The following is a 26,745-nucleotide window of genomic DNA, read 5'->3' as shown; positions in this document are numbered from 1 at the left end:
TAATGCTAATGCCTGACGCCTAGGATCTAACATACAGTCTGCTCAGTGTTCATATTTAAGGACAAATTTGCAGACAGGGAGCAGAGAAATTACTTGGGTTTTTGCTAGCTATCACATATGGCTGCTCAGTTTTTGTGTGAGATCTTTACAGCGAGATCTAAGACTTGTTTTCCAAAACTCACCAGCAGAGAATAGGATGGCAGCTCTTATTAGGAAACAAACACATCTCTATTTATGCAGAAAAGCTGTCTGTTCATTAATGATCTTATGTAGGTAATAGCTAGCAGTAGTGATGGTAATTCATTGCTTGGAACACATTTACCCAAAATACTTGTATTTATTTCCAGAGAAGATGACATATACTGACTTGTTCAATACAGATATAAAGAAATATCTGTTGTGTTTTACAGAACAACTGTCTTTATTCTTTCTTTTCCTTTGTCCCTTGAGCTTTAGAGTATGACTATTTAATTAAAGATTGAATGAGAGACCAAGTTTAATTTTTTCTAAACAATAATCTCCAACATATTCAACAATGTCTCATGCCTTCCTGGCATTTTGACGTACGCCTGCAGCAGAGAGTCTATTGAATTTGGTATGTGACTAAAATCTAACAAAGAACACTGTCTACTGAACTCTAAATCTGCTTGGTTAAATCATTCAATGTGCTGTACAAATTGTACAGCTGAAACTGAAAATAAGCAGAGCCCTTACAAAACACAGCCAAGAAGGAGCTTAGCTAAAATTCTCAAGACACGACTTAGGAGCTTTGGGGGAGTTTTGACAGTACAAAAGCCACTGAAATTGTTACTTTATATGAATTAATCTTATTTCTTTTTCTTGTTACTTATTACTACTCCATTACTACTTAAATTAAAAGTGGGAGAAATGTGTTTGGTTGGATCCTTGCAACCAATTGCCACAATTATTGTTGTTTGGGTAAATATATTATTGCAGTAAGAACCCTGTCTGACTAGGACACGGAATTGGCTCAGCATCGACACCCATACAGTTAGACAATAAATCCTTTTTGTGCAGGATGTTAAAAAAAACCCCTCTACTGAAAAATAAAAGTCCTCTTTTGCATCTCCAGTACATTTGTCTGTCAGACTGTACTCTGCAGGGGAGACGCTTCCATGTATTGGTACATTGTAAATAATAAATAACAATACAACAGTACATTATCACATTTAAACAACAAATAAAGAAAATAGAAGGCAACACCCACTGAACTTTGAGACATCTATAAAGACTACATTTCATGCTAGATAGGGCCTAGAGGAATGGGCAAGAGAAGATGAGAATACTCTTAGAGATTTGGTGAAATGCTGTTTGTTATAAATCCTGGGCTAAGGATTCATCTTTGGTCAAACTCTGTTGAAAGCAGTGATTGGAAATAAAAAGTGAGGATGTTTATGAGCTGTTTAATACAATAATCTGAAGCCATGTTAAATCTAAATGACCTGTTCCACATGGAGATTGCACCCTGAATTATATCGGGGCAGTTATAATGAAAATAGCAGGTGTCCGATTGCTTTTTGGTCAATTACCATAGTTAATGAATGAAGCAATTTTTTTATTACAATTTAATTACCCAAGATTGTTCAGCTCACTTGCAGCATCTGTTTTTCTGCAAGGGCCTATTTTTGAACCCATTTTTTTTACAAATAGGTCATCTAGAGCACAAAGAGCTTCATCCAGCACCGTCAATAAGAACTTCTGTACTCAGAAGGATGGGAGATGAGCCCCAAGGTCAGGGACTGCATCCTCTCATGTTTCAGACTGGAACTATTGCATCCATCTTGGAACTGAAGTCTTCCTACTTCCTCACTTTTTTGCCAGAGCCGTGTTTATCAGCACTGTGTTTATCAGCACCATGTTTCTTTCCACCAATGACCGTAACCACCAGCAGCAGAATGATGGGATTAATGTAAATACAGACTCTGGTTTCAGGCTGTGACTTCTGCACAAGTGTAAAGTCAGTTGCCTTAACCGTCGAAGAAAGAGTTCCTCTTAAGTTCTTTCCCTGGATGGCTGTCCTGACCGCTCTTTCTGTTGCTTACCCTAGCTGAAATGCTCAAGCAGTACTATTAGCCTGAGCGCTCCCAGCCTGGTGGGGTCTAGCCCAAACACAAGGGATCCAGCTCTTACAACTGGGATGTCAGGATACCACGAGAGCGCTTTGCCACACTGTGTAGCCTTGGCACACTCATTGCAAAATATCCTTACGGCTCACTGTGCAGTAAATACCTGTGGTACTGAGGTACACTCCTGCTACCAGAAGACATCGGCTCGGTAAATGAATTGCTGACTAAAACTCTATGGTCAGACTAGGTAATCACAGTGATCCCTTCTGGCCTTAAAATCTATTATCTTAATTCTCATTTACCCTAAGGCCATTTTACCCCCCTCTAGCAATATAAATGGACCTTAAGGTTTGAATATTTATATCCCCTTTGAGGTTTCTTTATGTTGCCAGAGTGATGCCTCAGTAACCTTTGTGTGAATGAGAATAAGAAGCTCTGAGTCCCTCAATTGCCATGTTGGAAGTTGGCTCAGGGGCTGGGGTTTTGCTTGTTTTTCTGTGGTTTTCCTTGTCTGATCAATACATGTAGACTGTTTGGGAGTCCTTGTTTTAATATTTTATTAACATTGATTCATGTAACTTTGCTTATGCCTTTTGTGCTGGGGGTTGACTAACTAGTGACATAACCGATAGATCCGCCTGCCTTTGGCATAGGGTACACGTTTCCCAGATGTGATGTGAAGTAATACCAACCTGTGGAGAAGTGAAAAGAAACCAAACAGTAAATCTAAAATGGTCTGGGCTATAAGCTTGGAAGTGAGTCCTAATGGCCCACAGCTGGACATCAGATGTCTCTCTTGTGCTGGTGAATCTCAGCTGGTGCAAATCTGGGTGGCACCAGGAGCTCAGTGTGAAAGTAGAACTGCTTGACCTAAGGGCTACCTATTAATGTTATTGTGGCTGCGCCTCCAAGATTGGGTTTTCCGCATTAAAACCTGCAGTAGGATGGCCCTGATGAGCAACACGTGCATGCACACTCTAGTAGCAACCTCATCATTCTTGTGGTCTAAACATGATCTAATAACAAACAAAAATTCAGGGTGAGTGCTTGGATTAGATGAACATCTGCTCACTAATCTGTTTTTAAACTGCATAGTGGCTCTTCCCCTTAAGTTTTTCACTTGGATGGAAAGATAGTAAAGAAGGAAAAAAAAAAAAAAGATAAATTCAGATGCTCCAGATTCCTGCTGGATAAACACTGGCATTCAGTGCTTCCTGGAGCACAACACACTACTCCCTGTGTGGAGCTCTTCGCACAGCTACTGTCGACCCAAATGCCTCCTACAGAGAGGGGCTCTTTTTGTTTCACTGGGTATTGACTGCAGTGTTACAAGCCATGACTTATGGCAGGAGAAAAGCAGACTCCTGAGGACAGATTCCTCTGTTGCATAATTCCATGGCTGAGAAATGTGCCAGGGAATGCAGGATTATGACCAAGACTTTTCCAGCTTTCCGTCTTGTTGTCTTCATGGCCCAGTAGAAAATTATGACATCTGGAAGTGAGGGAAAAATGGAGCTTTATTGCTTTCCAGACTAGTCAGATGGCCTTCAGCAATTATTGTAAGAAGTGAGAACTGGTCCTCTTAATAGATCTGTCATGGATCTTTGGACTTGGTCTGCATATCTATCGCGATTGTTCTCCTAGTCCCAAAGTGCTCCCAGGGGTCTCTGGATGGTAAATGCCTCCAAGATCTTCCCACTTGCAAGTCCACAACTGCAGCCGTTTCCTGCAAGTGTTCAAACCGTCTCTCTGCCTCCTCAGCGCAAGGAACAGCAAAGTGGGACAAGATAAGCTTAAAGCTACAAAAAAAGCGCCATTCATTTTCAACCCCAACGTGGAAGCTGCTCAAAGTAAACAGCAGGGACTAACTTTTGCTGCTGTTGGTTTGGGGTTGTTTTTTTTTGTTTTTATTTTGAAATATGGGACCCGTCAGCAGGTCTGTGCCAGGGTATGTCCCCGTGTACTCCAGCCGCTCCCTCTGCCCACGACTGTTGGGGGCAGATGGTTGCAGCATGATCTGGCCACCCCAGTTTGGAGACTGGTGCGGGGTCCTGTGCTGACCCTGCTCGAAGCAGAGTGCAGGGCTCAGCAGACCGGGAGTATCGATTGTGGCAGCACCCGGCCCTGTTGCACAAGTGCTTTAATGAGGCAACAGGCTCCTTAGAGCTTATTGCTTTGGATTACACCATGTTGCCTTCTGTTACACTGCATGAAGCCCTAAGCTGGGCTGACATGGTGTAACTCAGGGGACCTTGATGTAGAATGGTATTACATGATGCAGCATGTGAGAAAAATCAAAGTTTGTCTCTCCTGGCATCGAGTACTCACTCCCCGTTTCTGCAGCGGCTGTGCAGTCCAGCTTTCAGCAGGTGATCACCAGGGTAGGTGTTTGGAAGAACTGGGATATTTTCATTAAGCAATTTCAAATCTCATTAGCAAATTTTCATAAAGTGATAATACAGTGGCAGTATTAGCCTTATTAATCCAATATGAAAGTCACTCTCATGACAGAGAAAAGTGCCAATAAAAGCCTTTCATTTTGTACAGGCTAACAGCACATGCACCAGCATGTCCTTAATGAAACAAGGCAGAATTTTAACCTCCCAGGATCAGTTCAAAGCTTTGGAGTACAGTGGATTAATACCAATGGAAACAGTTTTAAAGGTTCATTTCTACCTTCATAACAACTGCCAGTATTTGTTCAAACCAAGAATCATTTGGTTTAAAAAACCCCACAGAACTAAACAAAACCCCCAAAACTTTTCATTTAAGCGTGACAGGCAGAAGAGATTTGTGTTGTATAGCTCCAGATAAAAGCAGCATCTAGAACTGTGTTTCAGTTGCCAGGACGACTAACCACTACCACACACTCAGCTCTGCTGACTGCAACGGGGAAATCAAACAGTGTGTGATGGATCAGCTCAACCACCAGCCTCAGTAGCAAAATAAAATAGCAGGACTCATACTTGGCCAATACTTGATCTGAAGAGAAAAAAATAGGGCCACCATCTATTTCTAATTTCATCTTCAGATCTTAAAGCTTTTTGTAAGGAGATGAATTACAAAAGATATCCAAACGTTTATCCATTTTGCAAGCCACCGGCTTTCCTCTTGCTCAGTCATTTTGCTCGTGGTATGAAATCTGTTTTGTAGACTACACCATTTAAAGCCCATCTGAAATCAGAAACCGTGTCTCGCCGTATGACTGATTGCAGGGGGCGGAGAGAATAGGTGCAGGGCAGCGCTTGCCCTTCTCCCATCTCCCAGCTGGTCCCATCCTGGTGGGTCACAGCGAGACGAACCAGCCCTGTCAGCAAATAGGTGAACCCCCTCTGCCACAGCATGCTTGTTCATGCTGTCCTCGGTACAGCCGTCTTGCCATCACCTCAAGCTCATATACAAGCAGCCACTTTGAGGAAGGTACAAAATCAATGGTATTTAACTCTGGGCTCAGACCTGTGTCCTCTCCATATAGGGAGCATCAGCTGGTGTCGAGGCACGGTGCAGAGCTGTTCTGGGTCCGAGGCAGGGTCAGTAATTAATTCCAGCAGCGGTTACTGTTACAGATGAGGACTAGTTTTTGCACAATGAATTTAATTAGGTGCTGGTTTCACTTTACTATTTCATCAATTAGCGTGAGCACATAGTGGTTTGTAAAAAGATCAATAGGGTGGGGCTTTAATTACTTAGAGAACATTATTTACATTATTTATCCCATGGTCAGTCAGGTGGTTTGTGTTTATAAAAGGGACTTAGACGATGTAGGGCTGCTGCAGCCCCAGTGAGACTGGTTAACCACTTATTGTGGAAGGGATGCTGCTCACACAAGTAAGTGCTCTGCCATTTTGTCAAGAGATGTAGATAAATGCTTCCTAGAAGTAATCAGTTTCTTTAGTTTCATACTGCATAAAGAGTTCTAACTTTAAAGACTCTTCATGAATGGGAAAAATATGAAATCAATTCCATTTATCTGAATGAATCTTTCAGCAAGCTCAGGGTTTAGCGTGGGGGCACTGCAGGCAAAATGTAACAAATGCGGTAGCATAAAAATGATTAAAACATGATGAACAAGGTTATAGAGGTAAAAAAATGAGAGGGAAAGAGCTGGAAAAGTAAAAACAAGAAACCTGTGTGATACTAAAGGGTTTGTCTATTTTTCATGTTTACTTCTTCTGTGTTCATAATTTTTTGGTCCATCATCAATCACTGTCAATTTGAAAAAGTGCTATACTTAGGGTCATTTATCCAGGGCTATTGGAGGCTAAAATTATGCAGTTTCAGTCAAATATACATGAATAGAGACTGTCATTTCTGATTAATGACATGTGACTTCAGTGTCTTACAGAATCATCTTGCCATCCAAGCTTTACAAAAAGGTTATTATGTAAGGCCTTTTCCATAATATATCTACTTTTCCTCCAAGAACACTGCAAAAGCCATTTCGCTCACATTAAAATCAGTGCTGATATCCCTTATTATGCTGGTGGTAATTGCTCCACAGATTTTGAGATTGCCAGAATAAGTAAATTTTTGTGGGACTGGAAATTACATTACTGAGGATGGTTACCAAGCTTGTGGTTTTGGTACTGTTTCATAGTTTACTTTCTATTTCAGTTGTAAGAGAAAGCCTAGTCTTTTAGTGGAAAAAAAAAATCCATATAAAACACTAATCTCATGCAATGTATTCAAAAAAACCACCACACATGGCATTTCAGCATTAATTACTGTTTTTCATGATTCACCATTCCCCTTATCTCCCTGTGCATAATGCAGCCCTTATATGCATTTGTCTAAGAAAGGAGAATGAGTGAGAGTTTAGAAACTATAAAGGGAAATGTCACAAAATGAGAGAAGGGGGGAGAGCAGGGAAAGGAGGGGAGAGACGCCCATGCCAGGGGCTGCAAGAACTTCCCCACAGCCAGTTTGTGCATACGTTAGTGCTCACAGGGAAAATCTCATGGCTGCCTCTGAAGCAGCGCTGGGAAGCACAGACCGCAGCGTGCCATATGGTCTGTAACAGCCTCTCAGCTACTTCTCGCTCCTGTAAGTGGACTGCATATAGCAACCATCATACGGGCTGTATCCTTTCAAAGCTGGTTTTTTCACTCTGGGACAGCTCATCCCTCTCACAGGAAAGCTTCGCTTTGAAGGGAAAGGGAGGGAGCTGCTCTGCTGTTTTGCCTCCTGTTCCTTGTGGCAGAGGCAGAGTTTACGGTCTTACCGGAGACCTTGGAAGCTCTGGGTACCCACAGAGGATGCTGCAGGGAGGGAAACCCCTTGTAGTGCTGTGTTACTGCAAGGGCCCCTCTCTTCAGCACTTCCTGATACCAACAGCAACATTGGTGGTTGCAGCCCTCCAAATTCCATCTCTACAGCGCATGTGATAGTGGTTATGATGCAGCTGTATTTATTAGCCATCACAACTTTTTTTCCTGGTACTGTTGCTGATAACACGTGCCGCTCCATCAAAAATATATAAGGGCTTCTCTGAAGTTTGGTTCTCACGTAGAAACCTGGAAATTTTTTAACTCTTCCGTGAGTGCCATTAGCAAGACACACTCCTTCACTTGGGCGCCCATAAGCTGGAGGAAAGTGTGATGAAGGACAGGAGTATCAGAGGAACTGGGGCGCCTGCTGAGAGCCCAGTTGCCCATAGAGTGGGGCAGGCAGTAATGCAACTCCTACCCTGGGTCATCCTTTAAAATCATCTTTTACTCTCCCTGGTCCTTAGAGAAAAAATCCACTGAGCAAATATTCCTGCCAAACACCCTCCCCTGGCCCTTCTTTTCTCTGTAGGCCCTACATGTATGACTTTGATACCAGCAAATTAGATGATCCCAGGTGCTATGTATTTGGGCTTGCATTTTTCTAAAAGAAGACTTCTCTGGTCTTGTCTTAAGCCTTTAGTAGTTGTCATGGTTTAACCCCAGCCAGCAACTAAGCACCACGCAGCCGCTCACTTGCTCCCCCCACACCCAGTGGGATGGGGGAGAAAATCGGGAAAAGAAGTAAAACTCGTGGGTTGAGATAAGAATGGTTTAATAGAACAGAAAAGAAGAAACTAATAATGATAATGATAACACTAATAAAATGACAACAGCAATAATAAAAGGATTGGAATGTACAAATGATGCGCAGTGCAATTGCTCACCACCCGCCGATCGACACCCAGCTAGTCCCCGAGCGGCAATTCCCCGCCCCCACTTCCCCATTCCTATACTAGATGTGATGTCACATGGTATGGAATACACCGTTGGCCAGTTTGGGTCAGGTGCCCTGGCTGTGTCCTGTGCCAACTTCTTGTGCCCCTCCAGCTTTTCTCGCTGGCTGGGCATGAGAAGCTGAAAAATCCTTGACTTTAGTCTAAACACTATTGAGCAACAACTGAAAACATCAGTGTTATCAACATTCTTCGCATACTGAACTCAAAACATAGCACTGTACCAGCTACTAGGAAGACAGTTAACTCTATCCCAGCTGAAACTAGGACAGTATTAAACCCCAGCAAAGCTGCAAGGTGAGCTTTGCTGGGAGGAGGCAGGTTGTGCAGAAGACTCCTGAGTCTGTTTGCTGCTGGTGCACCTCTCATAGGCCTGGGACTCCACATGGCTACTCTTTGCTAAATGTGCTAAAACCTGCGGTATAGCTCTATGTATCTCTGCACACAGTAATAAAAACAGACTTGGGATAATCCAATAGAAAGGCCTAACAGCCAGGTGAATCGATATTTATCATGTCATGTCAGAACAGAGCAATTGGTCCAGACTCTCCCCTTGAAACCTCCTAGTTTTACTACTTATTGCTCTTCTACTGTGGTTTATAAAACTGGAATTTGTAGTTCATATGAATGCCATACAATGAATGAGAGGAACAGCAATAGTAAGGAGTATAAAAACTAACATGTGGAAAATTATTTAAAAAAAAATATTAATTATTTCACTAAGGCATATAATTTTTTCTCTTTCTCAAGAAGATTAAGGTAGAATTTTGTGTTGCTGTGTAGGTGCACAACACATTTTACACTTCTGCCTTTCTATTTTGTTTGTTCAGATTACTTGAACTTCGTTGGGAATGTCCTTTGACCCAAATAGAAACATATTTTTTCAGAATAAATGTTGAGACAGACAGAATGCTCCTTGGGAACTGTATTTCCAGCCCCTCGAGGTGCCACTGTTGGAGAATGTGCTATGAGCTTAGTACTGCCCCGTGGGAAGCGAGCGATTCCTGGTCCATGACAAAAAAACACATTGAAAGAAGCAAGCAGCTTTGGGGTGGTATGAGTTTGAAGCCCACAGCATCTCCAGGAGGCTCTGTTAGCTAATCTCTTAATTGCTCTTTTGTTTCTAGACACTTCTTTTGTAAAAGCTTTCTGTTGTTCTGCTTCCTGCAATGCTTGAGAAGTTGCTGAGGTGCCGTTCTTCACTTCCCCCTCCCAACCCAACTGAAGGTTCAAATATTATCCCTGTACCTTGCAAATTTTGATCATTATCCGAATGGTCAAACAGACTAGGTTTAAAGGAAACTTCCCTAAAATGAACTACCATTTGTCTGAAAGTAAAATGTTATTTCCTTCCATTTCTTTTGTATTTGTTGCTCATGGTACTGTTAGTAGAGAAAGGCCAGTGCATTTGGCTGTGATAATTTACGTAGCATTTAGTGGTTAAGAGCTACAGACGTGGTCAATGAGCTAATTCAGTAATCTCTCACCTGCTGCTGATTAAGTGATGTGTTACAGGAATGTGTTTGTGCAGGTCCTAAACGGCTGCAGAACATCATGTCGCGAAGCGGTGTGCTGCTAGGACATAGCAGCGGCTCCAGGGGTGGGCATGCATTTTGAGAGATCTGCTATGTAGTAACTGCCTCGAGTCTTTGGATGCTGTCACCACTTGAATTTATGACTGTGTTTCTTGTGAATCAGCCTACATGATGTTCGTAGAAACAAAATTTGTTAATATATGTATATGTCTATTAACGTCTGTGAAATGTGCACACAAACCCACAAACATATAATGTCTATTATGTGCATTAGTGTTCAATTACTAGCAGTATTAATGGATAAATTTACCTACTGCAAAAAAAGGTAGTGCTCAAAATGTGAAGGTCTTGCTAGGAAAATAAATTACATGAAGGAGGAGAAAATAAGAACGAGAGGAAAAAACTGAGATCACAAGCCAAAGAAAAAAGACTTTGAGTGATCAACAGATAACAACAGCAAGAGTAGTGAGGAATGTGCAAAACCTCCTATTTGCATTGCATAGTGCAACATTGTCCTATTTTATGCTATTTTCTCTCTGCAAATCAAATGGTATCCAGAATCATGGCATGATGTAGTTGAATCAACTCTCATCCATTATGTTTAAAGACCACAACACAGGCCATCTGTAATACAGGACTGTACATATTTCTTGTGGTTCTGATACTATTAAAGCTACTTAAGTGTCATGACGTGTTTATTTATGAGATCATCAAAGCCACTTAATAACTTTCTCTTGGTTACTTGTTTACATCTGTGTAATACAGAGCCAGATTGCGCAGCCCACAGTCACATCAGTGAGCACTTACTCATGCAAGTTGTGCCACTGACATAAGGGTTTCACAATCTGGCCCATAATGTATCAAAATACATGAGGCCAAGATCTTATCACTTACAATCATGTAAATCTGGCTTTAATCCATTTAAGCTCCAAGTTAGGTACCTAGATATAAATCAGTGAAATTTCGTTGGCTTCAGTATTTGATTCAGTGAAGCTACTCTGATTTACACTGAGAAGATCAGGCCCATTAGATTTGCAATTTAGAAATGCATTTGCTTCACTGCATGTATAAACGTTAGGATAGCTGAAATTAACATCACCACAAAAAGGATTATTTTCAACACTAGCTATTTAAAATATCTCTTTGCACAATATAAACAAAGAGAATTATGTCAGAGTTAGAAGCAAGAAGGTTTAAGAGTCACATATGTCTTAACCTTTACACTGGCTATGAGTACATCAGTTCCTACAAGATGAACTGCATTATAAAGTAAATAGATCTGCTTTAAAGAAAGGTCAGGACACATGTTCTGCTAAAATCTAATTTCAGTCTATTGCCCTATAACCTACTGCTCTCTGGAATACAACAGATATAATAGTAAAGAGCCTGCATTTAATTATCTGTGATATAAAGCCTCCTTATCCTCCTGAGAATATTCACAAGGATAATAGAGGGTATTCTCAAAATACTGTATTTACTTCTGTATCGTGATTGCATTCTGTTTTAACTGTCTTTCCTGCTTCCTGGAAATATTATTCTAGCACCTCTTGTACCCTTAATCCAATGTTATATTACTTTTATGTCCTGAAACACTAGATTGTTTTACAGATCCAAGCAAACTGTACTGCATAACGTTAGCTAGTGGTAGGTTCCTGCGAGCGTATTAAGAGCAAGCTTTGCTCATCATCCTTATGCATTAACTGTTGGCTGCTGCCTGTTTTTCAGATGAATTACATTAGGATTCAACAGCTTAATAATAACGTTAATTTTTCCTGATACAAGCCAGAAGAACTTTAAAGTGAAGGGTACTTGCCACAATCTCAGCATTAGTCTGGCAGAGAAACACCTAAAGATAATGTGTAGGCTTAAATAAAAGAATAATTAAGATGGGCTTAGTCATGTTATAACTGATGTGCCATGCAGTCCTAAATCAACATGTCATTTAGAGAGGAGATAAATGGTAAGTTAGCTTTTAATGGTGATCATTCAAGGACCTGCCTGAAAAAATTAAACCATTTTCAGGAAACAAAAGAGAAAACCACCTGTCTAGGGCTTGGATCTAAATGAGGAAATTTTTGTCTCATGTTTGACACTGCATATTTCATTGCAAACAGGCATGTACAAACTATAGTCTGAACTAATATCAACTGGACTAATTACTGAATAAATTAGAATAACTCCCCCAAAATACAACAGCTGAGGATCAGGCCTGCAGTGGCCATAGCAATCCATCTCACCTGGGTCCCAGGAAGGCCTATCCTGGAGGATGCTTTGAAAGTAAACACCCCCTAAGAATTATCATTTTAGCAGAATGTAAGAGGCTTCTAATTTGATTTTTGCAGATGGGTAAAGGATCAATTCCCTATAGTTTGACTCCAGAAAATGACTGAGCTGACCGCATTCATAGCGCACATTTCTGCCTTTGTTCCTCTGTCTATCACCAACTCCACTATCTTAGATGATTGTTCAACATGTAGATGAATTAAAACTTCATATATTTATACATATACTTCCCTGGAGTCTTTTCCATGGAAGACAGTGATAGTCATTTAAGGTAGTATTCTGTCATCGTTTGGAACTCATCATTCCCATTGAAGTCCAGGGTGTTCTGCAGAAAGGAAGAAAATGATGGAAAAAAAAAGGAAAAGCAAGGAGAGGAAACAGGATGGCTCCTAAAGCTGTCCCAGGAAAATGAATAGCCTAAATTCCCACATCTGTGAGTAGCTTGGAAATTGGATTGGAAATGCCTATGAAATTGCTACACAAAAAGATACGACATTCTTTTTTCTTATGAAATGTCTTACTGTGTTATTGTCTTGTTGGAACATGCTGCTTTGGTAGAGTTTATGGCAGAAGCACCTTGTAAGAAGCACATCACTTTTGGTATCATTGCACAGTTGACATTACATCCATGAAGGTCCGCCCTGCTGCCAATCCCCCAGCAGCTGAAGCACGTGGAAGGTCTTCAAGAACCAGATGGTTAAATGTTTTGCTATAGGCTCTGCCAGGCACTGCATGGTGATGGGCTCAATAGCACTCTTTGAATCTTTCAAGGAAAAAAAAATTATTAAAAAAAAAAAAATCACAAAATGGTAAATACTTAACGTCAGCTGTTTCAGGCTTGCTGCTTATCGATTTCTTGGCCACATACCTCCAAAAGGCCTTCACACCTGGTTGAAAAGCCAGAGTACAAAATGAGTTACTGGGCCACTGGTAAGTGCAGATTTATTTTTCCATTTTTTCCTGTCTCTCTTTCAGGGATCACCATGGAGCCTACTTTCAGTCTGGGATCGCTCTAGTGTGGATCCTTTGTGGAGGAAAAGGGCTGAGAGGACCCACTCGGTGGGGGGTGGGGGGGAGCTCTGAGCGACCTGCCTTGTGGGCATTTTCTTGTCTTGTTTGGTAAGTCCATAGAACTGTTGCAATCTGATGCACTTTGGAAGTATAAAAGATGTTAAGGCATATGGCTGTGCTGGTGAAGCTGGTTTAATCGTACCCAAAGGAGAACAATAAATTCCACCTAGAAGCAAGAAAAATGCCTCTAATTCTCCTTTAGGGAGCATCTATATAACTAACTTTCCTATTCCAGTGCGATGAGACCTAGCAGTCTCTGCAGAGACCCGTGTTTTTACTGTTTCAAGTTTTCTTAGAAACCTTAATACTTCCACACAGGAGAGTTCCTTCTGGGGCATTAAAATACAGATCCCTAGGACCCCTCTTCTATTTCTTGCAAAATTAATGGTAATTACCAAGAATGATTAGCAGGTTCAGTGCTTAGTAGTCTTACTTTTTAAAATTCTGAAACAAATGTTTTTTTCTGCCACTGTACCTGATCATTTTAATTTCCCTTCTTTGTCTGTAATAAAAATTGACGTTAAAGCATGCCCGAGGCAGGGTAATGAGAAAATGAAATTAGTTTTTCAGTTGGCTGGTCAAAAGCATTTTATACATGATAATAAACAGTTTATTTTACTCTTTTGCTTATGACATAATACATGATAAAAACATTTTCTTGAAATAGATACTGTCCACTTTGCTACAGAGATCTCAGGCTGGGGTCTTTTCCATTCATGGGGTCACATAACAACTCTGAGGAATGTCTGCCTTGATCTGCTTTTCTTAACCTTTTCTGGGTCGTACACAACAGTGGATCTCCACACTGAGCATGACCAAAAATTTAGCGCTTTTTTCTTCCTTCTCCAAGACCTTTCTCAGAAATGCAGAGTCAATTACACTGTGTATGTAACCTCGGAGTAAATCTGTGTCAAGGCATTTCTGAAGAGTGGCTCAGAATTTTATATAGTATCCTTAAAGCCGAGCCAAACCCTGTATTTAAAGCAAGTTGTTCTGTTTCATTTGCAAACTGTTGAGCAACGGAGGGAGCCTGAGCAGGAGCACCACACAGCCAAGCAATCCCACTGCACTGGACAAGCCCACTTCTTCCCCTCTGTCTTTAAACTTGGGGAGAGGGGGAAATTGGGGTTGTTAATGGTTTGCATAAATTCTTGATTGTCAAACTAGCCACTGATTTCTGAGGCCATATTAAGAATGTTTGCAGATAAGGGGAAAAAGAGGCTCAGATGGTTGTTCAGGGTTCAGTGGAAGTCTGTGACCACTTTGAGATTTGTCCCATTTCAGCTACCTACCCCTGCATTCATATTTTGTGTGAACTGTAAAAGCCTTTTCTTCACAGAAGCTCTTTCTGAAGTGAACATATGAGACTCCTTGAATTGTTTAGATTGGTTTAGATTGATTATAGCAGCTTCTTCAAAGCAAGAAATCAAAATAGGCTAGTGGTGAGATGAACACATAACATATTGATAAATGTAGTTACATATATGAAATGGGCAAGAAAAAGAGAGAAAAGCTGAGTTTCTCGCATATGATTCTTACAGTTCTTGACAGCTCAAACTCCCACATGCTTGAATAGTTCAATACTGGATTAGTGTGATGCCTGCTTGGTGGATCCTGTGGGGCATAGACTCAGCAAGAAACACATCATTCAGGATTTTGGGGACAGCTTGTAAACTGTCCAACACTATTGGCAATCCCACTCCAATCAAAGTCAAACTTGAAGATGGAACAACTGGGGGAAAAGAGATGCTCTCTTATTTATGCTCCCATAATTTATGTTCTAAATTGCGATTAGTCCATTTCTGTAGAACAGTGCCAATGAAAGATTTATGTGTAAAATAATATCAACTGCGTTGAACAAGCTAAGCTAGAGCATGCTTAATTACAACAGCAAGAAGGAAAAGCAGAATGGACACGTAAGGACTGAACTGAAATACTGATTGATTATTTTTACTGAGGCCCAAAGCAAAACTGCCATTATATTTAATAAAGCCAGGGGGTTACCTATTAACATCAGGGCCTGATTTTTTTCTGTGCTTAGGGAAAAGGAAAATTCTCACTAAAGTACATGCACAACTTGTTTGTAAATGGCAAGTGATTGTGTTGAATTATACTCTTTTGGTGGGGAAAAAAAAAAATCCATTGTTAATAAACTATGGAAACCTTTGGGATCTTAACAAACGCACCAGTAATATTAACTTTCCTGTTAACATGTTAATAACACTACTTTTATTTTGTGCCAAGCTAGTTTTCACCACAATAATCAAGATTTAGGAACAAAGAACCTGTTTGCATATTCCTACTCATATACATTTTCCCATTGACATTGCTGGGAGTGTTCATGAAAGTGAAGACTGAGTTTTTGGTAAGGCTAGCCTAAGTTAAGACATGCTGCGTCTATATGATCAGTGAAAATCTTAAATAAAATGTGGGTATGGGTATGCTTTAGAAACAGAGCCCTGACACCACAGTGCTTATGAATCCACCAAACCAACCCAAGACATAATGCAATAGGTGGAAAAATGAACATCAAAATTCAAAAGAAAGAATGGCATAAGTTTATGTTGGAAAGACTCCTCAAGTGGTCACCTACTTCAGTTCCTGAGGGCAGACCCACTATGCCAAGGGTTTTTTGTTTTGACAGATGTTTTGAATCTGTCCTCAAAAACCTCAGCAGGGACAGCTGTTGCATCTTCCACTCCTCAAGGGACTGCCCAATGCTCCCCGCTGTAACCATCACACATGATTCATTTCGTCTGTGCCAATGTCTTCTACAAGCTTTTGAAGACTACTGCTGATTTCCCCTCAGTGTTTTCTCTCTCTCCACGCCCCCCCCCACCTTCTTTCTGCTAAACAGTGCAAGTTTAGCTTAATTTTTCTTCTTGAAGTGAGTGGAATTCAAACCCAGCTCAGATGCCACTTCTCAGCAGGATATTATAAGGATAATTAAACAGCAGAAATGATTAACAAGAGATATAGTAATCTGTCCATTCGTAACATCCTTAAATCACAGCGTATCTGCTGGTACAAATGCAAACGACTTGGCTGGATTATTGGGTGAGATTCGGTGGCGTATGCTCCGCTCACAACTACAAAACTTGTTTGGAACCATTAACTACAGATATTTCACAACTTTTAGGAAGCAACTTAATTTCTATGCAGGTAACTGTGTCACTCTTCATATGTGTGTATGTGAGGAAGCGCCAGGAAAATGAAAAGAAACGTGACCCTTACATCCAAGGTCCATTTTTGCTGCTGAATAATCAATGTTCCAGTTTTCAGTGCAGCCCTCTTGGGATGGAGTTGTGCAAAGTCTGACCATAGCTGCACTCCCCCAGCTCTAAATCCCAGCCTGAAAGGGGTTTCCTTGTCTTGGCCCCAGCACACACCTAGAGATGGTGGAGGAAGGCAGAAATAAGAAATTTCAAATCAAGCTAATGCAGTAAGACTGATTACCTAACTTATACCTTGAAATTTACTCCATCAAACTACAAATTAATTATTTTTTGTCATTCCAGGTATATTTCCTGAGAGCGATCTAATTTTGGAGGTGGTGAATACTCCCTCTTACTTTTCTCAAGATTACATGATTATCTAGGAATTTCCTTCAGATATCCAGAAAACATTTTAGCAAACATGAACATTGTGGCAGCAATAGTACACTTGAACCGCTACAGAGCTACAATTAAAATAGAGATTATTCCACAGATATTCCAGTTCTTTTTTCTCCAGTGGTGAAAATTGAGTGAATTTCTGAGGAAAACAAAATTCATGCTATGTATTCATTGCTTTTATAAGACCTTAAATAAACTCTAAATTCCTGAAGGTTGTTGTTGGTTTTTTTTCTATGCAAAAAATGCAGCTGTTTCCTAATTAATTTTCTTGAAAATGAGCAAATTGGTATGTTAGCTAAAAATAACATCTACCTCTGCTTAGCAGTCAATATCAAAACTTCATTTTAGAGACATTATTCCCAAAATATTTTATTTAATTCAAGTCTTTGTCATAAGTAAGATGACAAATTGAGTTAAGAATTTCACCTGGCTGCCCCTTCATGAGGTGTGCAGAAGAGGTCATGATATCCTCCACATATCTCTGACTTTCAATAATTTTCCAGGAAGCCCAAGGATGAGAAGAGTGACCTCCCTTTTATTTTAAAACTCAATTATAGAAAATAGAAATGTGAGAGGAAAAAATCAAACTTATTTTGGACATGAAGGAGCCACTTTTTTGGCACTCAGTATTGCTTCTCCCTTTCCAGCTCAACTCCCACTCATGCGCAGTGTCCATATGGATGAGGTTTATGGGTAATATGCTCTTCTAACCTATCAAAATATTTACCTTGTGCGTTTCAGTACAACATCATTAATTTTACTAACCTCCCTTCTCAGTAAGTGCCAGCTGTCTTTGCGTTTCCAAGGCACTCGGATCTGATAAGTGAGCTCTTGTGTTAGCACTGTGACGGTCAAAGGTCCATGTCAGGTCAGGACCCCTGCTCTGTGGGAGAGATAAACTGATTTAAAACTACCAGAGGAAACAAGTAAAGGGAAAAATGGAATTTATAAAGCTTATGAAATGTCATGAGGCATGTTGCAGCCTTTCGGACAAATGCTGAATGCAGTTAACCTGGAGGAAAAAGGGGGGAGATCAAAAGATCACCTGCTACTAGAAAAAGACCTGGCGCTAAAGATGAGTGGGACGTATTGAGATCTTTTTTAGCTGTATCAGCAATGATGCTTTGATTTCCTTGTAAGAGACTGGAAAGATATAATTAGGAAGATATTTTTTTCGTCTACAGATTCAGCTTGTGAGCTTTATTTAGTACAATAAAAAATCCAGAGAAATAAACCCATCATATTTAATTTGAGTTCACAGTATAGCAATTGTTAATATTTGTCTGGTTTTGGTTAAGTGGATAAATCACAGAACTATTAAATATGCGAGATATAAACCACAGTCAATTAAATGATAGCTAAGGTACTGTGGCAGACCTGATTAAATTGGTGTGTTATTAAGATTATATACACAACATCCGTGGAACAACATCTCGGATATGTGCTGTGAAATTGAAAAAGAGTGTTTGCTGGAGTCCCAGCCACCCAGATGTGGCTCCCATGTGCTGGCTACAAACCCTGAACCTTTGGACTGTTTGGTCTGGGCAAGTCCTGCAAGTCATCCCACCTATCTACAAAGCTGATCTGCATCTTCTCGTATTTATTTGGATCAGCTGCCACTAAGGGAAAGAGCAGGAGACCCAGGCGGAAGGTGCTTAGGTGCAGTTATCCCTCTTTCCTCATCAAAAGGTTCTGCCCCTGAGGAGTCTCTCACAGGAGTCAGGGAAAAGGCAACAGCCTTTGAAATCTGTACTTGCCGCATTTCGGAGCAGGATTTAGCCCTGGATGTTCAGGGGTTCACAAGCATGAGCACCACTTCATCTCTTCTTTATTTTCCCAAATAGGAAGCGCTCACCATTGAAGTTCAAATGTAAATTTTAAAATCTTTAATCAAATCCTGTAGTTAAGATTCAATGGAAGGATTCATGCTGGGAATAGGGTTTTTTCCAACTGTCAAATCTGGCACAATATTAAATGTGTCACAGCAGAATTAGCATTATCTCTTCTCAAATTCTTTTCCTAAGGTTTCTTGATGTGAACAAGTGAAGGTATCAGGGAAAAGTGAACTAGTTAAGAAAATGCAACTAAACTGCTGATCGATTTAGAACCTAAGCAGAAATAAATTTATTGTATACATCATAATAATAAATATCTACCACCTTTTTTCAGTTTTGCATTTTGAGACATCTGTTAGCATCAGCAGGAAGAGTTATAATGCTGTGTAGTAAATCATTCTTGCGGGGTTTCCATCCACCCAAAAAATAGATCAAAATACGATCATTCTTTTTCCTTTTCTTTTCCTACTAAAATTTTGTGTATTTGAATTAGTAGGAGACTGATTCTGCAAAATCTAAACTAAGTAAAAATCTAAAGAAAATGCTTGTGTTTGAAATTTTAAGTAGACTCAGTGAAATCAATAGTTGTTCAACCTTCAAGGATTTCCTGAGATGTTTTGAGATGGTATTATAAACTTTGCAGAATTTGTTTTTGAATGAACGCAGAAGATTTTGATTTGGTCTTTTGCTCTTTGGTAAGATATTCACACAGGAATAGAATTGCTGGGAAATACAGCCCAAGAATTGCATAACTCGCCATTTCTACAGCAGATACAAGACTCTTACAGTTGCAGCATCTCCCCAGGTACGTCATGCATGGATGGCTTTTGTTTCTGCTCTGCCAGCCTTTCCAGCATATACAAAGTAAAATTGCATTATCTTGGCACTTCCTATTTTAATTTCTGCATGGATAGATTGCTTTTCTCCTCCATTTTTGTTAAGAAGGGCTGGAACGGTGCAGAGTTTTGCTTAGCTTTGCCAGAGATGTTTCTTGCCTATCAAGAAAATTGGGCAAAAGCATGATCAGACAAGTGTGCACATTTGCCATCTTGCTCTGTTCTTGCAGTGCTGACTCCTTTGTCAGGGATAATAACATCAGGGAGATGACCTTGTGAGGTAAACCACACATTTATTTAGTCTCCAAGCTCTGCTAGCATGTTGGTTGAAGTATGATCTTTGTCAAGCCCCGAGATGTAATTACCCTGAGAGTTAATGCTAATTGGTTTATTGAGTTTAATTGGATATCATTAAAAATACTGTCTTCTTATGCAGGAACTAAGACAATATTCTTCTAAAGGAAGAATGATGATTCTTACTTTATCATTCGTGTATAACCTTAATTTTACATCAGTATTTCACCACAAATCCTGGATGAACAAGGTCCACCGCTGAAGACATTTTATTTTTAGTTCTGCCTATTACTCCCAACCTTTTCCAGAGTTTTGGATGAAGAACTTGATAAAATGTTTGATGATATCGCTAAGGTTAATTACAATTTTGGCTATGGCAAGAGCCATGCTGTAAATGATTTAAAGAATAATAAAACTATAGAGGTCAAAAGAGCTGATAAAGGAGGTTTCAGTCATCATAATGAATAATGAGTTGGAATAATTAGACAGTTTTAGTGACGATTATCAGAAATTAGCATGTGATCTCACTAAAGGGTTTCAACTGCTCTTAGATGGGATTACTGATAAGGTTTTGAAAAAGGGGCAGCTTGTAATTAATAAGGGTATTTTTTGTCATTGCTAGGACTGCAACTCAGTATGGTATGTATTATTTAAATGCACAGAAGTTTAGATGGTCCTAGATAAAGACGGAGGTAGAGTTTTGGCTTTGGATGCAGAAAGTAGGAAAATGACAACAATTGGGCTCATTTATTTGTCATTAAGACACCTATTAAAATGGCATAATCCTTTTTTGGGGGGGTGACAGTAAAAAAAAGAGTTGATTTCCTAAAACAACAGGAAAATCTTGGACATATGGTCAGTTAGCTACATTATGGCTGGGGAACTGAAATTTTGGGGAACTATCCATGAAGTCCAACTCTTTTATGCACTTAGACTTTGAAAAATAACCCATATTTTGTTCCACTACTCTAATATTAAAAGGGATTGAGTGATCTGTGCTTCCTTCTATTTATTTCATTTCAGATGTGATAGGTCTTGACCGGAGTCCTAAACCCCACTGTTTTGCTAATAATGTGCACCTGGTTGCAATGGGGAGGACACCAGTAGTTTCTCTTTGAATGCTGGCTAATTCCCAACACAGGTCATTCTGCTTTCAAGTCATCTTCAGCACTTTTGCAAGCAAAATTTTGCAGAATTGGGTCCAAATGTGGTAACATGTAGAAAATGTGGTATATTGAGCTTCGCAGTTATTCAGATTCATGATGCTGTAGCGTAGTAAAGATAAGGATCACAGAGTGTAAATCCTTTCTAAAACTTAATTTAAGCCTTCTACTTAATATTAAAAATGTATTAGTATTTCATTCCATTCTAAGGCCTGTTTAGCTGGTTCCCTTTAATGTCTCTGTCTCGTGGTTACTAAGGCAACTCTGGCATTGGAGGGAGGAATACAATAAAAATATTTATGTTATTTACTTAAATTTAAAGGCATTTCTTATTCAAAGATTTTTTTATATTAAAGATACTTAATATGATCTATTCTGAATACTTTTTTTTATATTTAAACTAGAGTCAACATTAAACAAATTTTCTCCCAGATATGTGGGACAAAGAGAATCCATGTAAGTATAAGGCAATATTTAATAGCAGAATTTAATATGAATTTTAAAAGCATTTGTGTGGGAATGCCTTTGCCTCTTTCTTACCCACTTCACCGGGCATACCTAAACCTCTATCCTAAGACAAACGTTGGTATAGCTGTCTTTTATCGGGTCATCAGGATTAGAGATAGACAAAGCTCATGCTGTGAAAGCTGCTGTGTGCCTCAGTCAGATTGTTGCAGGTGGGCCCAATAGAGTTGCTACTGAAGTCAGCTGAGTCTTATTTTGACTTTAGCTAAGTTTGGCTGCTGGGAAGTTATAAAGAAGTTCATTGTAAAGCAGCAGTAAGAATTTTACTGTTAAGCTTGTTTTCCTATTTTCAAGCTGGAAGTTGGAAGGATTTGAAACTCATCCAGGGATTTGAAACTTCAGCAGTTTCTCTTCCTCTGACATACTTCAACCAGGCAAAGGAAATTTTCAGGCTGTATTATGACCTTAATTCCTCCATATAACCCATTATCTGCTCATTATTGAGCTATAATAAACATGGAGTCCTTCAAGGACTTTTTTCTTCTCAAATCACTTTAGGAATGAATGCTAGCAATATTGAATCAAGGGCATATTGTCAAATGGAATCGTTTCAGGGCAAGCAGAGTTTTCTTTGAATTATGGCTGGCTTCTTGGATAGATGGGTATAATTTAAAAAAAAAAAAAGCAAGCTGGAGTTTATATCTAACAGTGAGCTTAAAGGGGCTTCTCATTGGTCATTAACTCTGGTTTTTTTATATGTATCTTATAGCAAAGCTAGCCATAACAGTGTTGTATGATTTCCTGGATAATATGTAGTATGATAAATTAGATTACAAAGTTAAGTGGCTAGGTATGACCAGCAGCCGCAAAGAAGTTATATAAATAAACCAAAGTTAATTAAAATGGTAGCAAATATAAATAATCCAAGGTTAGTGAACATTGTTTCATTTTAAATTAATAAATATGCAAAGGTAATGTTTATAATTAAAGGTATAATTTATCTTCATGCTCTGCTTGTTTAATAACAGTGGTAATGTAATGTTACATGCAGAAATGTAGTAATAGATTTGTTTAGCACTGACATTATAAACAAATGTCTCAGTCTATTTATTCTAAGTTATGATACAGATTCTTTTCACATGCATCTGATGGCCTTTAAACCATTTAAAATGAACTACATTAATGTAATCTAATCTTGATACTGAACATAACATTTCAGTTTGAATTATCCAGAATCCATGATCCATTTTATTACTCACAAAGCACTTTATACATTTATGATAATGGCAAACCTTGCTTTGTTATTTAAATCCCATTTCAGATGGGATTTTTTTTTATTATTTTATTTTTTAAAACATTTTTGGTAGTAAAATACAAATAAAGAAAAGTCAATGCTCAGTAAGCCCTTTAACAAAGCAAACAATTCAGCTTTTTATGACATTAGCAAATAATAAAGAAAAGATCTGACATTTACACTTGATGAAATTTTGTGCTATAACAGAGATGAAGAAAATGGAATGGAAATCACACATGATAAAACCTGTCCATGAAATTCAGATGGGTCTTAAAAATAACCACTGCAAAATATTTTGGGACCTCTCTTACTTTATTGAGGTCCGTATTATTTTACTGGAAAAATCTGTCCTTAAAAGTCGCTTCTTCAACACATGCAAATACTCTATTTAGTTGGAGTCATTCTGGTAAAATAATAGTGAGGCACTTCAGGGGATTTAGTCATGTAAAGAAGTAGTCAAGCTAAGATGGTATAGAAATATTCAAATAGAGGTTTGTAGGAATTAGAATTGATTTGATATAGTAGTCACAAGAATTGGATTTAGTTTTCCTGAAAACTTCTGGTAAATGTTCTTGGAATTGCATTTAATCAACTTAATCAATTTTGAATTCAAAGTATCTTATAGTTGGTCTAGATTTTCAACTCATGTGCCCATGGCTGTGTTTTGTGGTGTTAGAATATTACATGTGATGCTAGAAGCAGTTATGCATATTAACTTATTGCAGTGAAATTTATTTATAGTTAATTCAGCCTTTTCCATGGATGAGATCACTCATGTGCAGAAAAATAGCACACCCAAGACTTAAACCTGAGGTGAGCAGCTACTAGCACCTTCCTGTAAATAATAAACTAAATTGATTAAATATCAGATTTATTTGACTAGACTTTGAAAGCACAGTGCAGACTGGCTTTCCTCATCTACTTTGTTAGTATCATGACGACACAGAGCTGCAGAATCAGGTATCCAGTTCATACACAAAGCAATGGCCTGCATATTAAAGGAAGATGACTGCTATAGCCCAATATAATGAATCAGAGCTTACTAGATCAACTCACCAGTCTAAAATAAAAAAAAGACAATAAAACATATTCAGTGTCTGAATACTAAAGAATAAATTAAAAGAACATCTTGGATTTTATGGGTTTTCTTTACTTCTGATATGTCACAAAATAAGTTCCACAGTAATTGTGTATGCATAAGGCCCTTATTAATAAATTGCCATTTTAAGAAAGCATTTTTAGAATTATGTCATTCACTCCTGTGGGTAAGTTCATCTTTTGAAAATTTCACCTTCAATGTCATACCCAGCAGAACCTAGTCCTTAATAGAAACGATGCACAAATTTTTCTTTTCTCTTTGTATCTGCATATTAGCAAGGGATTTCAATAGAGACATTAAAAGACTGAAACACAGCTAATGTTATAGGGGGAAAAAAAAGAGAAAATCCTCATTACAAAGCTAAATTTACTCTAAAAGTGTTTCCTTATAGTACAAAAATAACAAATGAGCAAAAATCTAGTGAAGCATGGAATGTATAGAATTTCGCAAAGAAGTAATGTGTAAGCAAATAGGTTATAAACAGGTAAATGGGATGGTGTTTTAAAAAATGGTGTACAAGAATGCAATGGAAGCAGAAGCATCAGAGATTGTGCAATTTACATTGTGGCTTTCACTGAGATTTTGGTGTCTTGGATAGTGTGTCCCGGTCAGGGTTCTGAGGCATGCACACAATATTTGGCCAAGAAGAGCTATTAGACTTAAGCACAGAGGAGAATTAGGAGCCTGGATCTCCTGACTCTTAATTTTCGGTCCCGAGACTGGCTCCTTCAGTTGTGTTGGACAACTTATAACTGCTCAGAGGCATTTTCCTTGTTGCAAGTGTGAAGTCGGTAATAGGTTATTTAATTATCGTTGAAGAGATTGTATGGTATTGTTTAACTGATGACCATTAAACATCTATAAAATAAGGCATGCATTTTGTGTAACTTTTAACCGTCATTATTAGGACAGAGCAAGAAAATATTTAGACCACTATTTTTTAGATGTTTCATTATGACAAAAGGAAGGCCTTCTAAAAGGTTACTTTAAATACTGTATTTAAGGACAAAAAAAGAGGAGAACATTTTTACGAGAAGTTAAACAGCAGGTTTCAGCTGTATCATTCTCTTTAAATGATCTTTTATAATAGGAGACAAAACATGAAAGGTACCCTCAGAAGTGGTACCACACTATTTTCATGTTGATTACAATAAGTGCTGAGAGTAGAGTGCGTTCTGTGTAAAATCAATGTCTGTGAGGGGGGGAGAAAAAAAAAAAGACAGCACAAAGACTTTGGGATTTATCCTTTAAGTGCTTCTCCAGGAACAAAGCCATGCCCAGCAAGGGCAGGAGCAGAGGCCAGGAGGAAGGAGGTGGACAATAGAAAGGCTATCGCAGGGTGAAAGGGGTAACGCAACAGGAAGAGCATCAGGAGGGAACATCTTCATTAATTTTATCATGTATTTACTTTCCTAAATCTTCTTGTGTGTTCACTCAACCTTGATCCCATTCTGTGATATCCTTGCAGATTTATAGTAAACATCTCCCTTCAGGAGAGTGAAAAAGAGATAAGCCTGAACTGTAAAAGAAAAAAAAAAACAAACCACAAAACCCCCAAAAAACAAAGGGAAGAAAGAAAAGCTTGGTACAAAGCTATCATCACTGGTACTGTCTGATAGCGCCTGAAACTGATAGTCACAAAACCCAGATACAATATAACCAAATTACTCCAATATTCTTTCACTAGAGAAATCTTTTCCCCTTTCTTCTTCAGAAAAACATTTCCTCAGAATAATTATTAAGGCAGGCCTAGGGAACTGTGTTCATTTCAGAGCTTTCATTTTTAGAAAGACTGTTTAATATTTATATAAAGCTCATGTTAAGTTTATGCACCTGTCAAAATACTAAATTATATGATAGTGATTGCAAAATGAGCTATTTATCAGACAGATGTCTCTACCAAACCTGGAGTACATAGATATGGAGGGGCAGGTCCTTCCCGCTACAGGGTAATGGTGCTTTCTTTGTGACAACCTGCCGGGAAGGGGATGGGTTTAACCCTGCTGGCTCCAAAAGCTGTGTGGGATGAATGAGCTCTGCCGAAGAATGCCCTTTCCACCACAGGAGATACAGCACTAATAACTTTTTCTTGAATAAAGTCCTGTGAAGCACGAGTAACTCTTCTGATGTATAGCTTACCTTCAGGTTTCCTACAATGTTCTTCAAAAGTTGCTTTATTTTGGTATCAGGTGGCTTCTTTCTCCAGCTGCGGCCTTATGAGTGAAAAAATAAAATGTGAGGATACATTTTAAGTGGAAGACAGATGTTCTTCCAAAATAATTCTATAATCAACAGCACTGTACAATAATGCTTAGAGATGCTAAAGTCTGACCTTGGGCAGCGGTAAATTGTAACCAAAGCCTGCTGTTTATTGCTGTTGGGAGCAGGTCAGGTGTCAGGAGCCCGAGTGAAGGGGCAGAGCTCGAGTGAAAGGTCATAGCAGGAGAGGATGGAGAGGTGACAAGTTGAGTAACACAGGGCATTACTAATACCACAACCCATAGGAAGTTTAAGCAGTTTGCTATAACTTTCTCCAGATGTCTCTGAATTTATGCCTTGCACTTGCTGGGTTTTTGCAGGGTATTCGTTTGCCTTAGAGCCACCTAGGCTGCCTGTGCCCTGGTGCTGTGCCACTAAAAGAGGTACAATGCACTGTCTTATTTTCATCTTTAATGAACAGTTCCTGTGCATCAGAAACCCATGCATGTACAAACCTAGATATATATTAAAAAACAAGTATGCTGGTCCTGGACCTTAGGTGCTTGCATCCGGCATCTAGGAAACATAGCACCTTCCCTCCAATAAGGCTTCTTTTACAGTATCTCAAAGAAAAATTCAATGTCTCTATGTCCAAACTAATCTTGTGCTGCTTTTTTAAAAAAAAAAAAGTATTTATTTATGAAGAATAAGCTGCATGGGCTTCACTCTGCTTTGGAGAGAAATTCTTTG

The 26,745-nt window shown here is 39.1% G+C and overlaps 1 protein-coding gene across 5 annotated transcripts in view; it reads left to right on the top strand.

The window, feature by feature from the left end:
• Window positions 1–16,997, top strand: part of TOX3 (TOX high mobility group box family member 3) — a 113,829-nt gene extending 96,832 nt beyond the window's left edge. For all 5 annotated transcript variants that reach the window (XM_052797611.1, XM_052797607.1, XM_052797605.1 and 2 more), the window contains exons 8-9: window positions 13,101–13,244; window positions 16,715–16,997. In XM_052797611.1, coding sequence (XP_052653571.1) covers window positions 13,101–13,208 — 108 coding nt within the window. In that variant the 3' untranslated portion in view covers window positions 13,209–13,244; window positions 16,715–16,997. The remainder of the gene's footprint in view (window positions 1–13,100; window positions 13,245–16,714) is intronic.
• The last annotated feature ends 9,748 nt before the right edge of the window (window positions 16,998–26,745 follow it).

Source organism: Harpia harpyja, chromosome 9, assembly GCF_026419915.1.
Source record: "Harpia harpyja isolate bHarHar1 chromosome 9, bHarHar1 primary haplotype, whole genome shotgun sequence".
In the NCBI taxonomy this organism is placed as follows: Eukaryota; Metazoa; Chordata; class Aves; order Accipitriformes; family Accipitridae; genus Harpia; species Harpia harpyja.
Note: the sequence above shows the minus strand (reverse complement) of the source record. Positions and strands in the feature narration are given on the sequence as shown.